At 40.8% G+C, this 17,920-nt stretch overlaps 1 protein-coding gene across 1 annotated transcript; it reads left to right on the top strand.

Moving 5' to 3' along the window:
* The first annotated feature begins 3,138 nt into the window (after positions 1-3,138).
* LOC127342616 (uncharacterized) lies at positions 3,139-17,418 on the top strand. Its single transcript, XM_051368600.2, has 27 exons — positions 3,139-3,322; positions 3,411-3,476; positions 4,315-4,401; positions 5,943-5,999; positions 6,113-6,177; positions 6,268-6,434; positions 7,290-7,351; positions 7,438-7,521; positions 7,666-7,822; positions 8,444-8,559; positions 9,005-9,133; positions 10,460-10,531; positions 10,861-10,956; positions 11,035-11,112; positions 11,548-11,676; positions 11,797-11,973; positions 12,057-12,257; positions 12,342-12,455; positions 12,543-12,796; positions 13,010-13,052; positions 13,138-13,386; positions 13,830-14,057; positions 14,746-14,837; positions 15,849-16,077; positions 16,179-16,535; positions 16,866-16,939; positions 17,033-17,418. Exons 1-27 carry the CDS (start codon positions 3,224-3,226, stop codon positions 17,136-17,138), a joined length of 3,588 nt encoding a protein of 1,195 aa, XP_051224560.1. The 5' UTR covers positions 3,139-3,223; the 3' UTR covers positions 17,139-17,418.
* The last annotated feature ends 502 nt before the right edge of the window (positions 17,419-17,920 follow it).

Here is a 17,920-nt window from a genome sequence, read left to right as displayed (position 1 = left end):
TGTTTTTAACAAAAAAGACTCTACCAATTTTTTGCAGGTTATCCACACTATGGTCCACTGGATCCAGCTTTGGCGTTTCTTGCTCCCGGAGGATCAGCGGGAATGCATGGTTTCTGGATGCAACCGCCTTCGCATGGTTTCCCATGATATTTTCTACCAGGCTACTTGGCGGCATGTTAAGAGAATACATGATGCTTAGTTTGCTTAGCAGTCTTTTATTTTTTCGATGGTTGATTTTTGTATCGACCCTCGTTGATCCATGAGTTGTAAACTTTGAATATTGAATGGTTTAATAAAAGGCTGTGTGCATCAACCGATGCAGAGGCCGGGGTACACCCCATTTCGAAAAAAAACAGGCAAAATGCCAAACTTGAGTTAAACCGTGTGCAAAGTCTTCTAAATTGGATATATTGGTAGAATTTTTAGTAAATGGGGTAATATGTGTCATAAAAGCACAACTACAAGATAAAAAGTGAACTTTACTCTTGAATAAAATTTAGGATAACACTATGACACGGATGAGAGACCATGCTCATCATCAGATTAGCCCATGCTATGTTGAAACCCATACGTATCCTAATAGCTCGAAGATAATTTCACTAACTCTATTGTAAGCCTTTTTGCTTGTCCAGCTTTAGAGCTCCATTTCTATACCTAATAATAAAGGAGCTAAGGTTTCTGCCAAAATTTTCGTCCAACTTTTTTTTGGACCATTTTGCCCTCCCACCAAATCACATAATACTGGTACTGCCACGATACCCGTTCAGTTTATACAGTTCCCCTCTTTTTCAATCCGATCCGGTCTCACGGCGGCGCCCGTCGGGAGAGGTAGAGTCCCAACCACGCAGGACTCCTCTTCTTTCCTTCTAAGAGCCTTTAAATAAGGAGCTATCCTTGCATCAAATTGATCGCAGATCGAAACCGTGCCACCGGAAAATCCCGCCGATATAATCATACAGTATGGAGGTGTGCATGCTGGGCATGGTGTGGCGGCCGAGGCGGAAAGCAGGACGCCGATGTGGATACCGGGACGGCGCTGTTGCGGCCGGATTGGCCCAGGAGCTGGGAGGATGCTTGGAAGCTGGATCTGTGGTATTGGATTCGATTCAAGTGGAGCTAATCCTTCACGCCTGTGATGGGGACGGATCACCGACCTCGCCGACGGCCGATAATCCTCTAGCCTATCTCCCTCCACGGGACTCTCCACTCCCGGGAGCCAGACGGCGGCTTCTTCTCAGCGGCCTGCCTACGTCTCCCCACCTCCCCTGCCGTGGCTAGCCGCCCGACCCCTTCCTCTAGCGTGGCGCTGCCCCGATCTCCTCCATCACGCCCGTCGCCAGCCCTCCTCCAACGCAGTGGCGGCTGTTCTCGCCGGGGCCTCCCTCGCCGCCGAGGCCTCCACATGCCTCTCCACCATCCAGGAGTTCCCTCCGGGTCGCGTAATCAAAGAACACGCTCGAGGCCGGCACCAAATTCGAAGCGAACGCGCGTTGTTGGTCCCAAGGATCTCCACGCGTCGATTCCTCTGCCCAGCGAGATAGCCACAACGCCCTGGCTCGCGCGCCTGGAAGTAGTCACCGTGCTCCCCCTCTTGTAGATTTGTCCTGGACGCAGCTGCTCGAGGCCAAGCAAGATTCGGCTTAGCCCGTTCTGACTAGGACGAATTTCGATTCTTTTGGAGTGCAATTTCGGATATTCTTGATGGAAGTGGCTGAAGCATGCTACTTGAGATCACGCACGGTGGCAATGTTGATGTGAAGCGTCGCTCTGTTCTTGGCATCCGAATGAGATGAATCTTTGAAGGCTTCACAAGTTGGATAAATGTGTTGCCTTCAAAGATAGTTGGATAGCATCGGACACGATCTTAGAAGTTGCACTTGGTGATAAAAGGATACCAGCCACTCTTTGCGGATGTGAGCTCTAAAACAAATAGTGCACTATGCATCCAGATTCCGCAGTCTAGAAGAAACCAAAGCCAGGCTGGATGAAAATTATACGGAATTCCTTTGTTCAGGACAGTAGATAAGGTAGTGGTCGATGCCTGGTGAATCAATCTTCTCTACTGGCCTGAAGGGACACTCACCCTGAATAATCTGAATTTGTTGAAGCTGTTCGTGGCCTACACTACATGATGTTCTTGGGCGTTGGACCAATTGAGTTAGAAAGTGAGTGTGATAATGCTGTTCACCTCCTGTCCAGGAAAGGAAGAGGACTGATCCAGGTCGACGGCAGAGGGAGGGCAAAGCACGCAGCTGTATAAGTGTACAGCCGGCGCTGGCCAGCTGGATGTTGCTACTAGATGTGTTCGTGAAACAAAAGTTGCTCAGAGGATTAGCTCACGTTGTTTGTGCTTTGCAAATATTTGTACCGACTCTATCTCATATGATCTTTAATTTTCTTTTAATTTTAGGTTTAGTTGATGTCAATTTGTAACGTGCAAATTTTAGCAAAGCTATGTAATTTTCGTTGCACTAAAATACAAGGAAATAACTTGTATATAAATCTAAACCTAATATACCACAAAGCGTACCTACTGGCCTTGACAAGGACCCCGCTGGATTCATTATCATCGTCATCGACAGGTTGTTCATCGACAATTGCTCACTGTGCCGCAGCGAATGTCTCTATCGAGATCCTAAATGTGACCATCAGGAACTACATCGTGTTTAGTGACCAAATAGGGAGATCGGGTAGTTGAAGAAGATGGTGTTCGACCACAAGCACAGTAAGCGCTACGACCACTTCATTGACCCCAGGAAGATGGAGGCGATTAGTGGCGACAAGAAGAGTAGCTGCACAACAACGCTCAAACATGTTACATGCTATTAGTCTAATTTATCGGGCGACTATCAACTGTTGCAATGATTTTTCCCGGTGCATCGCACGGGCTATTTTCCTAGTTTTCCATAAAGCTTAGACACTCATAGGCCATGACGATGTTGTTGTGATCAACCGACCAGGAAGAAAGGCCGGCTGCACTCAACGGGCGTTTACCAGCTCAGACCAGCCCAGCCCAGCCCATATACTGCATGATCTCACCCTGATGCCAAAGGCTCCAGTGCAGGGTCAATTAACAGCCCACATAAACCCAACCCAAAATTCCTAGTCCAAAAGCCTGTCTCGTGACTATCTGTCGCAACTCCACTGCTATTACTAGTGCTGCACATCTCCTCGAACTCGTCGTCTCCTGGCTCGCATGCTCGGCGACCAATAGATCCGATCTATGGATCCCCGCCTCCCCGCCCTCCTCCTTCTCCTCCTCTCCCTCGCCACCTTCTCCGCCGCCTCCGACGAGATCCACGGATGCGGCGGCTTCGTCGAAGTACTCCTCGTCTTACTCAAACTTCAGTTTTGGCTCGGCCCTGCTTGGTTGTCTCTGATGCATTGTTTCGATTGGGTTCTTGGTGCAGGCGAGCTCGGGCTTGGCCAAGTCCAGGAAGGCGTCGGACTCCAAGCTGGACTACTCCGACATCACGGTATGCGATCAATGCCCCTCCCTGCGTGCCACTCGAGCTGTTCCATATCCGGAATTGTCGTTGCGCTCTGCTTGTTGTTACTGCTGCTACTCTCGAGCGAGCCCTCAGCGAGTAGTTCATGAGTGGTTCTGCAGGATAAGTAGTGTTGCCTGTGGTAGTTCACTTAAGCTGAGACCTTGTGGGTTCTTATCATTGCCGGATGACACTGGTCCCCAACTTCCAGTGTCTGCTGCTAGTCTGAGCGCATTGTTCATAATTCTGATTGCTCCTTGCTTTGTACAGTACAACTACTTTTACTAGTTTCTACTCCTAATTTCTCCTCATGGAGAAAAGGAAAAATAGGCTGTGGAGAATCAAATGCTAATCTTTTGTTGCCCGAGACCATGACTGTTGTAACTTCTTGTTGCTGGTGATGGTGGTCACCAAAACTTGCTAGGATGAGATTTTGACTTTTGACTAAGTTTCAAATGTTGAAGCTGTCAGAAAATCTGTAACCAAAATAGTTGTATCCATGATCGACTTGCTATGCTAGAATGAATGCTGTATCTGAAGTAATTGTTGATGGTAGGATACTTTTGCAATGGCGGACTCAGAAAGCCTGTGCAAACTACAAGGCACAGGGCATACGATGCTTTCTTGTTTTGGGTTTAAATCGTGTTACGTCGCTGTCAAGCCTGGGCGTCCGCCTGGGCTGGAGGGACTCTAGGTCCACCCCTGCTTTTGGTTTCTATATATATTTGATTCTTCATGCTCTCTTTAGTCTCTTTTTTTTTTTTGGTTTTGTATTTGTTGTATCTGGTATGCACAAATTCATTCCTTCATAAACTTTCTGAATCAGGTTGAGCTGTGTACTGTCGATGGTTTGGTCAAGGAAAGCACTCAGTGTGCTCCTAATGGCTACTATTTCATTCCAGTATATGACAAGGTATCTTCGTGGGCGATATTTGCTTTTAGTTGTTGTTTTTCCATTATGTGTGTTGTCCCTTTTTATGTTATAACTTATTTACAATAGGAACAATGATTGAACAATACTACGTACTAGCTAATTTTATGATGTACTCCCTCCGTTCTGATTTAGTCTACATCCTAGAAAAAATCAGACAAATTAGTACTACATTTATTAGTACTACTTCAACCAATCCAAACTACATTGAAAGTAGTGATATCCAATAGAAAAAGTAAGGGCCTCTTTATTTGGGCCGTGGCTGGCTGGCTGTGTGGGGAAAGCTGCTCTGTGGGAAAAGCTGCTATATGGAGAAAGCCGCTGTTCCGAGTTTCACTGTTTGGCACCTTGGCTAGCTGTGTCGCTGTGGGCAGATAAATTGTCTGAAGTACCCCATATTTCGAGAACGTATTTTTGTGTTGATTTAAATGTATAAGGGGATATGTGACTTTGTCTCTAATACATATCCATACCAATCTAAATCAAAAAGACACCACGGTGATCAGAATACTTATCCATGTCAGAATAAAAAATAGAGAATCAACCCATAGCTAGAGAACTAACTTCACCTTAATTAGCAGACATACTAGTAGTAGCTTGGTTTCAGCCAACAGTGCAGCAATACAGCAGGAACATCGCAACGAACATAGATCGTAGATGAACACAGGCAGGGAAAATGCAACGAGTGCAGCTTGTGCAGCAGCACAATCCGTGAAGAATACGAGGCGGTCTGATTGGCTTGGGCTTCAATTAGTTGGACGACGTGCCGGAACACCGCCCTGGCCTCAGACAATGCTGTGCAGACCGCCGGTGCAGCACAGCCATGGCCTTTTCTAGAGAGTTCCGCCTCGTGTCGGCGTAGAACAGAACTACACCCCTCCGTGGGAACCGGCCGGGTACAGAGGGAGGATGGACGGTGGGCTACGATGGGCTAAGGCGGAGGGTCTCCCACCGGCGGAGTGGTGGCGGCGGCCTATTGTGGGGGTGGTCCTTGCGTCGCTGTTGCTCGGTTCGGTCGATGGGGAAAAGAAATGAGTCAGGAGAGAGAACGGGGCAAGGGAAAAACGATTCGGTGTAGGGTGGCAATCTGCAAAATACTACAAACGAAATGTGCAAGTAAAAAAAAACGGTTCGGCTGTTTAAGGGAAAGTTGCGGGAAGCACCTCAAGACGTGCTTCCACATCTTTGCCTATTAGGTGCTTCGGCTTTGCCAAAGCCAACACCCAAAGCCACCCGTTTGTTTCGATTTGCTGGATTTTTCTTCTAGAATGCTGAAAAAAGCCCAAACAAACACCCCCTAAGACTGCTTCGTTTCCTGTGTCATTATTGCTGATTACAAAGCTAAAATGTAGACTATTTCAGAACAAATTTCAGGCCTAGAATGTAGAGTATTTCAGAACGGAGGGAGTATGTGATGATATTTCAATGTACTGTGTGATGATATTTCAATGTACTGAGCATTGCCTTGGCATGGAAATAACTTTTGGATCCTGTTTGTTTGGTTTGGTTGTTTGTATCCACAGGGTTCATTTGTGGTCAGAGTTAAGGGGCCTAAGGGATGGTCATGGAAGCCTGAAACGGTAAGTTGATGTCAGGACTGAACCTGTTCATTCATCCCTTGTTTCTGTGTCAATTACGTGCTTTGCTTCAACCTTCCTTTCATGTGAAATAAGTAATCAATTAACATTTCCAGGTTCCTGTTGTCATTGACCAAAATGGATGCAATGGAAATGCAGACATAAACTTTCAGTTCACTGGGTCTGTTGCTTTGACTTTTTTATTTGATATTGTATTTTTTGTGTGCACAATTGTCAGATTTAAGTTTAAACTGTTGAATCCACTATGCAGGTTTACAATATCTGGTAGAATAGTGGGAGCTGTTGGCGCTAGGAGCTGTTCAAAAGATGGAGGTCCTTCTGGTGTGAAAGTTGATCTGTTGTCAGATTCAGATGAATTAGTTGCATCCGCTTTAACATCATCAACAGGAGGATATTCGTTTGTGAACATAATTCCTGGTTAGCCTCACATTATTATTATTATTATTATTATTATTATTATTATTATTATCTATGCATAGAAAACCACAGCACATACATGTCTGAAGTTCGATGCGAGGAGTCCTGGTCATTTCTTATGCAGCTATCTCCTTCTCACGTTGTTTTTAGCACCCTGTTAAGGATTTATATGACGTGACCTTTATAGGTTGTTCAATCTGGTTTCTTGTTTCTATTGTCTGATTTCTACAGATCAAATCCTGTGTAAAAGATGTGCAATGGGGTCACTAACATTATGTTGGCATGTGTCTTGTGATAGGAGTTAGACCTGTCTGTTTGACTGCTGAAAAATTGTTTAGGGTCTGATATCATGACAAGCCATACCTGCTATCTTTATTTATGTTATGTTGAACCCTAGAGGCCAGAATTCATTTCCCTCCTTTGGTGTTCCACTGGAGCCATCTGTAGAATGGGAGCAAGGTTCATTTTTCCAACAAGAGAAGCCCCATACATCACCACATATATGCCAGCTGCGTCCCAACTCCTAAGTCTCATGCATCCTTTCCTTTCTATCTAATACGATACAGACATTTTGAGGTAAAACTATCCCATGGAATAGTTTCCTCTGTCCAAACACCACATTTCTGTCTAAGCTTTCTATACTGTCCTTGTTTGCTACATATGCAGCCAACTCAGCCAAAATTTCAGTTTATCATTAATGGTCTATGTCAAGCCAGGTTCTTGTTGCACCCATCTACAAATGATAACCATGTGTATCTTGTTTCTCCTCCTTTCATTAACATTGTACCTGACATGCATTTGCTTGTTTGTTTTATGTAGCACATTTGCTTATTATTTATGTCTAAACTTGTCCAGGAAGCTACAAATTGCGTGCTTCTCATCCTGATTATGAAATTGAGATGAGAGGTTCATCTGAGGTTAGGATTTTATCTATGCTCATCTGCCAATATATATTGTTGGAACACTTGTGTTGTCTTACAGTGGAGTATGTTTTTATATGTAGGCCGACTTGCGATTTGGAAATGCTGTTGTTGATGATGTTTTCTTTGTATCTGGATACAATATTCATGGCTCTGTAGTAGCACAGGTACTGAAAGAATCTGCATATTGATAATAAGTTAATAACCAATGATGTAGGCATATAACTGAAATTGCCATCTCGGTGATTCTGATTTTCTTGTTTGCTGGACTTTTATATATACTAACATATATTAAAAAATTCCTTCGCCAGGGAAATCCAATCTTGGGAGTTCACCTGTATTTATATTCAAATGACGTAAAGGATGTTCCTTGCTCACAAGGTTTGATTGGTGCACCCAGGGAAGGTGCTCTTTGCCATGCAGTATCTGGTGCGGACGGGAAGTTCTCATTTAGATCAATACCCTGTGGTAAGTTAACTTATATAAACTTCTTCACACTCACAGTGCAACACTACTGTAATGAAGTTCTTCGTTTTCATGGTACGAGGATTCCCTTTTGACATTTCCTCTTATGATGTTCCACGATAACAACATTAGTTGTACACGTATGTGTTCATTTAACTAATAATAATCATCTCATAGATAAGGAATGATTGTCCTCTTGCAGCATGGATTGTAATTATTCTTTTCTATCTATTTATGGTTGTTATCCATTGAAAGCCTTATTCTGGTTTTTGCCAGGTATGCATATAAAGGAACCTACATGAGAACTGCACTGTATTCCATTCATATAGATATTTATTCTACCTTATTTGTTTAACAAGAACGCTTTAAATCCACAGTACCATTGGGGTTGGTGCTTCAAGTTGTAGACATTCCTTCGGGTGTCCCTTACCAAATCTTCTAAATTTGAATCCATCCTTTTATTTATAGCGCTAAATTTTGTTTGATGTGTTATTGGTGTCACAGTTCCGTTGCTACTCAATATTTTCATGTATTGCATGATTGTGAGGGTGAGGTGATCTTTGTGCCATACCATTTCATGGTGTATGTAAGCATACAAATGTTCATTTTGGTATAATTCTGCAGGTAACTATGAGCTGTTGCCATACTACAAAGGGGAAAACACTGTTTTTGAAGTCTCACCTTCTTCACTGCCTGTTTCTGTTGAACATAGTCACATGACGATCCCTGAAAAGTTCCAGGTAATACTTGAAGATACTATGCATCTGGTTCCCGTAGTTTGGACTCTTAAGTTATGTATGAAGCTACTTTTTTCTTGAGGATGACTTACAGAGGACCCACCTATCATTTAAAGCTGGGTAACTGTTAACTTGATGAAGTAACAACTAATTGGATTAGCATGCATGCTTTCTGAATAATGGATATAAATAGTAGATGAACGTACATGGTTCAAGCATTCAAAACTGTTGCAAGCTTGGCTGGGTGCAAATTTTGGATGAAATGACATTTTCATGTAGACTAGAACTTTTAGCTGCTTAAGCACATATGAGTTTTGTAACTTCCTTTATTGGATGTGGTCGTGAACATATTCTTACACATTCAATTTCAGTGGTTATCTTCCTCACTCCTCATATGCAAACCTGATCTCGACTAAGAACTAGCAAACTTTCACATTTATCTTGCTAGGTTACTGGGTTTTCTGTTGGTGGGCGTGTTGTTGATGGCTATGGTGCTGGCATCGAAGGTGCCAATGTCATAATTGATGGTCAGTTGAGAGCTGTTACAGATAATCTTGGGTATTACAGACTTGATCAGGTAAGCTTATTTGATCGATTATTAGGTAGCACATGTGTTGATATTGGGAGTTGCTTTTCATCTTAACCATATCTTTATTTTATATCAAATATCAGTGTGTAGCATGGTTATTTGTGTAGAGAATACCAGTTCCACTGGTCTGCTTAGTTACTCTAGCTGGTTCACGAGGAGCTAGTAAATTTGTTGTTGACCAAATCAGTTAAGTTGGTTGTTGCACACTAAGTATTGAAAATTTCAATAAATTTTAATAAATATGATAAAAGTACAACTAAAGTATAGAAAAGTTTCTAGTCTCAGTTTAAAGGCTAGAAAGCTGTGAATAGTGTTATAAGTTATAACTCAGTTATGTCAGGTAGTAAATTATAAGAGGCTCCAAAAAGAATGCCTCTAGGTTTTGCTCTTAGGAATGAACTAGAAGCTAGCTTAGTGTCTGCTGCAGATTTGCAGTAATTAGCCCTGATCTGGTCCGGCACAAATTGTCGTCTTATAGTCTCTGAATCGCAAGTTTCATGATAATAGGAATTTGAGGCAAATTGTCACCAAATGTTCTACTGGAACTTTAAGCTCCTAATAGCAAATAATTCACCACATTTGAGGCAACAGGCTTTTTTTATTGTATTACTCAGCATGGGCGCAAAATTTGGACTTGAGAACAATGGCTCATACGGTCATACCCACCATTTCCTGATTTGACATTCCTTTTTCTTTCTGTCTACTCCAAAAATAACTCAAGCCTAGGAGAATTTAGCAGGAATTTGGCAACTTCCCTTGAGTTGATTGCTAGTACATCTTCAAACTGGACAACTCTAAAACAGTCTGACCAACAGACACTAACTGAACTGTAACATCTTACTCTTAAGTTCTTGTCATATAATTAATAGGAACTAGGATACATAGATTATTGGATTAAAAAGGTACATAATTTTTGTCTTTGCAAGCACACCTGGGCCCGTTTGGAATGAAAGAACTTGTAACTCAGGAACAGGAAAACCACAGTAATTGAGTTATGGCATAGCTGCGAAAGATTTGTTTGGATGTCTTGCAAGAAAACATAGGAATGTGGAGTGTAGAAGAAAACATTTCCTAAGGCATAGCCATCCCATAGTAATTCTAAGATGAATATTCTGAATGGTACCGACGGAATTTTTCCTGTGGGATTCTTATCCTAGAAAATGCCTTTTCCCCTTTGATGCAAACAGGGCCTTAGTTCCTCTAGTTGACCTGAAAAGAAAGAAACACAGATACTTATGCTCTCCCTTCATTTTTCAGTGTAAACTAGCTATTTTCATCTTCTATAAATTGCCTTCTGTTCTGCCTTTTGTGTAGGTTACATCCAAGAAGTATACCATAGTTGCCGAGAAGGATCATTATAAATTCAACAGTTTGGAGAACTTCATGGTAACATAGTTATTGATTGAGTCCTTTCCCAAAATTACAGGCATAGAACTATATAAGTTTTGTCCTAACTCAAACTTTTTAAAGTTTGACCAAGTTTATAAGGGAAAAATATCAACACCTGCAGTACCAATCAATATCAGTAAATACATTTCGAAATATATGCATATTTATTTGGTATTATAGATGTCGATTTTTTTTGTTGTAATCTTGGTGAAACTTCAAAAGTTTTGACTTAGGACAAACTAATATGCCTTACATTTTGGGAAGGAGGGAGTAAGACCAAGTGCCTCAGCTTCCCTTTTATGGCTAATGACTGTCTTTTCCACTAGATTCTACCAAACATGGCAAGCATTGATGATATCAAATCGGTTCGATATGATGTATGTGGTGTTGTCCGAACTGTAACTCCAAATTCCAAAGCAATGGTAATATACTGATGTAGTTCTCTATTTCATCGATATCACGACAATCACATTAGCCTCACATTTTGATGGGGATGATAGGTAACTTTAACACACGGACCTGAAAATGTAAAGCCTCAGAGGAAAATGGTGAGCGAGAATGGAAGGTTTTGCTTTGAGGTATGTGGTTATATATTTTTTTCAGTTTGCACCTAATGATGTTTAAATCCTTTACTACTTTTTCATATGAAGATAAAATCGTAAGCTATGTGTTGTAGTTTGAACACTTATAATACTATTCATAATTTTTACATGCTACGTATCCTCCATGCATACCGATTGAACAAACACAAGGCAAAGTAATTTTCCATAGTAAGCCTTTTGCTCTTTTCTACTAATAATGACGATCTTGTGTTCAGCATGTGAATAAGACTTTTTTGTTGCATAGAATCTTCTAGCTGGAACGGTTATTTGTATCCTTGTGAAATTTGGTCTGATCTTAGCACGAACCAGCCTGCAATGTGACCTCCAGCACTCTTTTATTAAGTAAAATAATCTAAAGTTGACCTGTATGGCACAATTGTTAATTTGTCTTTCTTTCTTGCAAATTTGCAGGTTCCTACTGGTGAATACCGGTTATCTGCATTACCTGTAGATTCTGAAGGTTTTTCCAGCCTTATGTTTTCACCAGGACATATTGATGTCAACGTGAAGAGCCCGTTGCTTGATGTAGAGTTCTCTCAGGTAAACGAGTACCATTTTTACAAATTCTCGGGATTTTTTAAATAGTATTTAACTTCCATCAAGTTTCATGTATGTTTTGTAGACTGCGATAATAACTGAGCAATATCTCTTTGTAAACAGTCACAAGTCAATGTTTATGGTACGGTCCTCTGCAAAGAGAAGTGCAGCGAAAATATTCTGCTCTCGCTTGTTAGAATAGCTGGGGGTATCGAACATGAAAAGAAGACAACCAGTTTGGAGCAAGGTGATGCTAATTTTGTGTTCACAAAAGTATTTCCTGGAAAATATCGTCTAGAGGTAAAATCCTGTGCAGCAATAACTGAAATTGTACTGTTCTGTTTAAAGTCTTACCAATCTGGTAAATGAACCCTTCCTTTTAGGTGAAGCATTTTTCATCCGAGGCACCTGCAAACGATAATTGGTGCTGGGACCAGAATACCTTGGATGTAGATGTTGGCAATGATGATGTGCTAGACATTGTATTTGTACAAAAGGGCTACTGGATAGAGCTAGTCTCAACCCATGACACTGAAGCATACATTCATCAGCCAGACTCTTCTAAACTTGACTTATTCATAAAGGTCCATTCTTGGTACTCAATAAATCTACAATATATTTGAACCAATAGAACTTCTGTTTAACATATATCCACTTATCCTGCGCAGAAAGGGCCACAAAGAATTTGCATAGAAACTCCTGGGCAACATGAGCTTCATTTAGTTAATCCTTGCATTTCCTTTGGGAGCTCATCCATTGTGTTTGATACACGGAATCCAATGGTGAGCTACTTGTGTACATTTTTGTAATATTTATGCAAGTAAATTTCACTTTGACGCCCTAATGCTAAATGACTTTCCCCCTGTTAGCCGGTTCATATCAGTGCAAGGAAGTATCTAGTAAGAGGTGAAATCCATGTGGACATAAGCTCTCCTCTGGAAGAAATTGATCTATCAGAAGATATTGTTGTTGATGCCTTTAAGAGTGATGATGAGAGTTCCATTGAGAAAATCTCTACTATACCTGTACTTGGAAAGAGCCATCAAAATGGCATTACTGCCTTTGAGTACTCTACTTGGACTGATCTTGGGGAAAACTTCATCTTTGTCCCTCGTGATTCTAGGTATAATGCTTACCCATAGTTCTTTTAGTTCTGAACCAACAGTCCTATATCTATCAAGACTTTCTCAATAGTCAAGTTTGCTTTTGTAGAATTTTGGTACTGCCTGTAACTCTTGTTTACTTTTCTTACTATTTGTTTCCCTTATCTCAGCCAACAATTATGATTATCCATCTATTATGCTTTTCTTAATACAAGATTCACAACTTTTTACAGCACTGGAAGGAAAAAGATCCTATTTTATCCATCACGGCAGCAGGTTAGTGATAGTTTGTTAAGAAAAAACTTCTGTCCCTGAATGGTGAAACCGTGATTGTAATACATTCATAATATGTAAACTGCAGTTTTCAGTGTCAACGAATGGATGCCAAGATACTGTTCCTTCTATCACTGCTAAAACGGGTCTATACCTTGAAGGATCAGTTTCACCTGCAACTTCTGATGTTGACATCAAGATTCTAGCAGCAGGAAATAGCAAGTTTGCAGCGCTAAAGAATGGTGATATAGCAGCAGAGACAAAGACAAATTCCAAAGGATCATTCTTTGCAGGTCCTTTATATGATGATATAGGATATGAAGTTGAAGCTTCAAAGGTTTGTATCATTTTCTGCAAACAAATATTTATGTTCTTGCTATAGTCTTGAGTTCCTGGGTATATGCTGCAATTGTGTAGCGTACTACAGTGCATTGGCTTGATTTCTCAGTTTTCTTGTTTTGTTTTTGCCGGAGATACAAACTGCCTTGACATTACTCTTTTTTCAAATAAGAAAGCCATGGCAAGTGAGGCTTATGTGGAACACATTTATTTTAATTTACCTTTCCACTAGAAGACTAGTCAGAAATGGTTCCACTTGTATTCATTCAAATTCTAATAATGCACTGTTGTATTCATTGTGAAATGATGTTTCTTTGCGGCTGGTAATGGTATGCATGAGTTGCACAATAACAACTGGAAAGGGAACATTTAAAATCAGCAATGACCAAAAATATGCTTTCTTGAATATCCTACCTGATATCATTTTCGACCTTCCTGCAGGTTGGTTATCATCTCAAGAAAACTGGCCCATACAGCTTTTCTTGCCAGAAACTTGGTCAAATATTAGCACGTGTTTATGGTGAAAAAGATACAGAGATGTTACCATCAGTATTGTTATCCTTGAGTGGCGAAGGAGGTTACAGAAATAACTCAGTTAGTGGTTCTGGTGGAACTTTCAGCTTTGCCAACTTATTCCCTGGAAGTTTCTATCTACGTCCTCTTCTTAAGGTACGTTGTTGTCATTTATGCTCTCAGCGCTAGTTTGTAACGCACCGCACCTATTATGAATAAGCTAAATTCTTGAAAGTAGATGTTGCTACTGAATAATCTAATTACATTGGTGGGTTGTTCAGATGTTAATATGATTGTCACATTATGTTGACTCCTATTTGTAGTTTTTCTTTTCTCATGCATAACATGTATTGACGTGTTACCTCTGGATGACTTGATCAAACTGGGTCTGTTCTGCTAGCTTGTTCATTGAGTTCTTATAGCCTTCATCTGACAGAATAGCTGATGGGTGATAGCCAATCCCCTCAAGGCCTCGGCTGAATTAACTTCTGAAAATTTCTTAAATAAGAATATCAAAGAATAAGGAGAGAGTTATTTTACACTTCAATCTTAATGCGCTAAGGATACTAAAGACACTTTGCAAAGAAAAAATATAAATTTTTTTTAAGGGTCTTTCTGATTTGTATATACTTTTTCACCAGGTATGCTTGCCCACTTCTGAATTCACACTTGAATTGGGTTTGAGATTCTTTTGAAAGCCATAGTGTCCATAGAAAGATTTGAGTCATGCTGGCGCACTAGCCACTATATATGCCATCTAGGTTACATAATGTAACTTAAATTGTGGCATTATTTCAAGTTCATTGGTTGGAGAGCCCTTAATTGTTTGATGGTTTTGCTGTAGGAATATAAATTTACTCCATCAACTGTTGCTATTGATCTCAATTCTGGGGAGTCTAGAGAGGTTGAGTTCCGTGCAACCCGTGTTGCCTACAGGTTTGTTTGACTTTTACATACAAAATTTGATCTGCATGTTTTTATTTGCTCCCATCTCCTTCTATCTGTAGACAGAAACCATAGAAACTGCAGAAAATTCATGGCCGTAGATTATTTCTGGAATCCATCATTTGAGTATTTCTTAGGAAGCTGTTATTATGAACCCTGCAGATGCATACGAGGGTCTGTTCTGGCTATGCAATGCTGACGAGAGAATCTGTTAAATTTGATTTATAAAGTATAATTTGTGACATCAGGTTTTCATTTACTCATAATGCACTAAGGAAACTCAATGGTCAAAGCTCAGTTTTTCATACTGCTGTTGCTGGGTATTGGCCTTTTATTTTGAGGTGGTAGGTGGGGGGACAATGTGTTAAAACGACTGAGTGAAAATATGAGTTGATAGCTTCCTTCCCCGCCACCGTTGTCACAGACTGCTTGTCTGCTTCCTTCCCCTCCGCCGCAGCCTATTTCCAATCAAGGGAATGGGTGGATCGGTCAGGTGAGGTAAGGTGCTTTTTTACGAGTGGTTTGCGGTGATGGTTAGGCAGGGGGATTCCACCAGATTCCCACGAATTTGGAGGAATCACTGTATTCCGCATTTGAGGGTATATTCGTTTTGAAGGAACGGGGATGTTCCATTCCTCCTTCCTAACCAAATACAATAATGGGTTCGAGGTGCGGAATGGTTCCATTACATTCCACTTCATTCTAGAACCAAACACACCCTAATGGGCTTTCCACTGCTACTGTATCAGTGCTGAAGTGGAGGGTTGGAGCTACCACTAATGGTCATGATATATATTTTTTCTTTTTGAATGATTACCACATTCATGTGCTTGTGAAGTTCCAAATCGATTAACTATAGCAGTGATCCTAGCTTGTGTAATGACAGTGTTTCAGTTTAAAGATTTGTTTTGTTAGTTCTAAATTAACCAATTACGACAGTTCTTGCAACCTGCTTCACTAAGCCAATCTTATGGTACTAACTCAACCAGCATTCCAATGTAGTGCCATGGGTTCTGTAACACTGTTAACTGGCCAACCAAAGGAAGGCGTTTTTATTGAAGCTAGATCTGAATCAAGAGGTTATTATGAGGAAGCTACCACAGATTACTTTGGAAGGTTCCGTCTTAGAGGACTCGTGCCTGGCTCAACTTACTCAGTAAGAGTGGCTGCAAAAGATAGTATTAGGTTGGCAGCAGTTGAACGTGCTTCACCAGAATTTGTATCGATTGATGTAAGTTATTGTGGATCTCCTTTGCACGCAAAATTTGCATACTGCATCTTGTCACTGTTCACAACTGTTAATGACAGAGGCACTGCTCTTTTTTTAATCAGGTTGGTCAGGAGGACATCTCTGGTATTAGTTTTGTGGTTTTTGAACAACCAGAAACAACAATTTTGAGTGGTCACGTGGAAGGAGATGGCATTGATGTGTTGCAACCACATCTATCTGTTGAAATTAGATCAGCTGTTGACCCCTCTAGAATAGTATCTGTAGTTCCTGTCCCTCTTTCATACTACTTTGAAGTACGAAATTTGCCCAAAGGCAAGCATCTTGTTCAGCTTCGGTCTGGCCTTCCATCACATACACATATATTTGAATCGGAGTTGGTTGAAGTTGACCTGGAAAAGCAACCTCAGATTCATGTTGGTCCTGTTAAATATAAAACTGAAGAACGCCATCACAAGCAGGTAACGCCTTTCAGACTTGCATCAACATTGCAACACAACGCCGTAGTCTTTTTTTTTTTTGTTCTTGTACTGGTGAAGAGGTAAGAATTGAAATGGGCTGTTTGAAACCATTTTCTTGAGAGATGTCTGCACCACAAATAAAGGTTCTTTATTTTTTGGCGGGGAGGGTTCTTATTTAATCTGAACCAAGATATCTTTGTACTATGTAAATTGCATCTGTACCAAATTTATTAAAAGTTTCAACTCAACACCTTTCATCTACCTGAAGTTTCAACGTGTTGTAAGTTGTCTTCATATAGGATATCATCATCTAATTGCTATTTCTTGCAGGAACTGACCCCAGCCCCAGTGTTTCCTCTTATCGTTGGAGTTTCTGTTGTTGCACTCGTGATCAGTATGCCAAGGTTTGTTGATATATCACGTCAAACTTCTTTGTTTAAATTTAAGTAATTATGATTGTAAGAACTGTTTTATATATGATATAATGATGCCTATAGGTTGAAGGACTTGTACCAAAGCGCTGTAGGAATGACTTCCCTAAGTTCAGGAAGCGCGGGGAGCAGAAAGGAACCACGGAAGACAGGTTTGAGAAAGAGAGCCTGAAACACATGCTTCAGATTAGGTGTTGCAAAGTTGAAGCCACAGATTGAACACGTCAGGATTAGAAAGTAGCTGTTTCTTTTCTTCTCAGAGGGAAATTTTGCAGATGAGAAAAAGGAACCTAACAGTTGGTATTCTGTACTTCCGATACTGCCTACAAATTTGGTCCCATTTTTGGGAATGTTGTATGATGGTGGTACTATATGTACAGCTTGCAAGAGCCAGACAAAGCTTTTGAGAGCCTGGACTTCAACTTCCGTTCGCAAGAGGGTTACCTGTAGTATCGTTGTTGACTTTCTAGAAAATAACTTCCATGCTAGTGACATGACATTGAAGAACAAAAACCTGAACTACTAGCAGTCTCAGAAGAATATATACCGTCTCTCTTCTTTTCACCAATCTTTTGGACGTCGAAACTACCTTTCAACCAGTATCTTGTGTACATAAATGTTCGATACTTTTCAACTGAATTCCAGTATTGTAGTATCGTACTTTTAAGCTGGATAAAAGGGCATAATCTCTGGACGTGCACCCATGACTCGAACTGAATATCTGCATAATCTTTGCTCATGTTAGATCATCTTTAGTTGTGCTGGATTGACCGTTTGGGACATGCCTTTGCATGCTGCTGCTTTTGGGGCGCGTCTCTACCTAAACGTGCCCCCCAAACACCTAAACATATATTTTACTATTTAAAATAAATACCTTATTTATGATTTTGGAGATGCTTTGTTGCTTTTACATGCAAAAAACATTGAAATAGCCGATGAAGAATATCCAAAAAG

The sequence above is a fragment of the Lolium perenne genome, chromosome 3 (genome assembly GCF_019359855.2).
Source record: "Lolium perenne isolate Kyuss_39 chromosome 3, Kyuss_2.0, whole genome shotgun sequence".
NCBI lineage: Eukaryota > Viridiplantae > Streptophyta > Magnoliopsida > Poales > Poaceae > Lolium > Lolium perenne.
The sequence above is the reverse complement of the archived record's forward strand: the minus strand, read 5'-3'. Positions and strand labels throughout refer to the sequence as shown.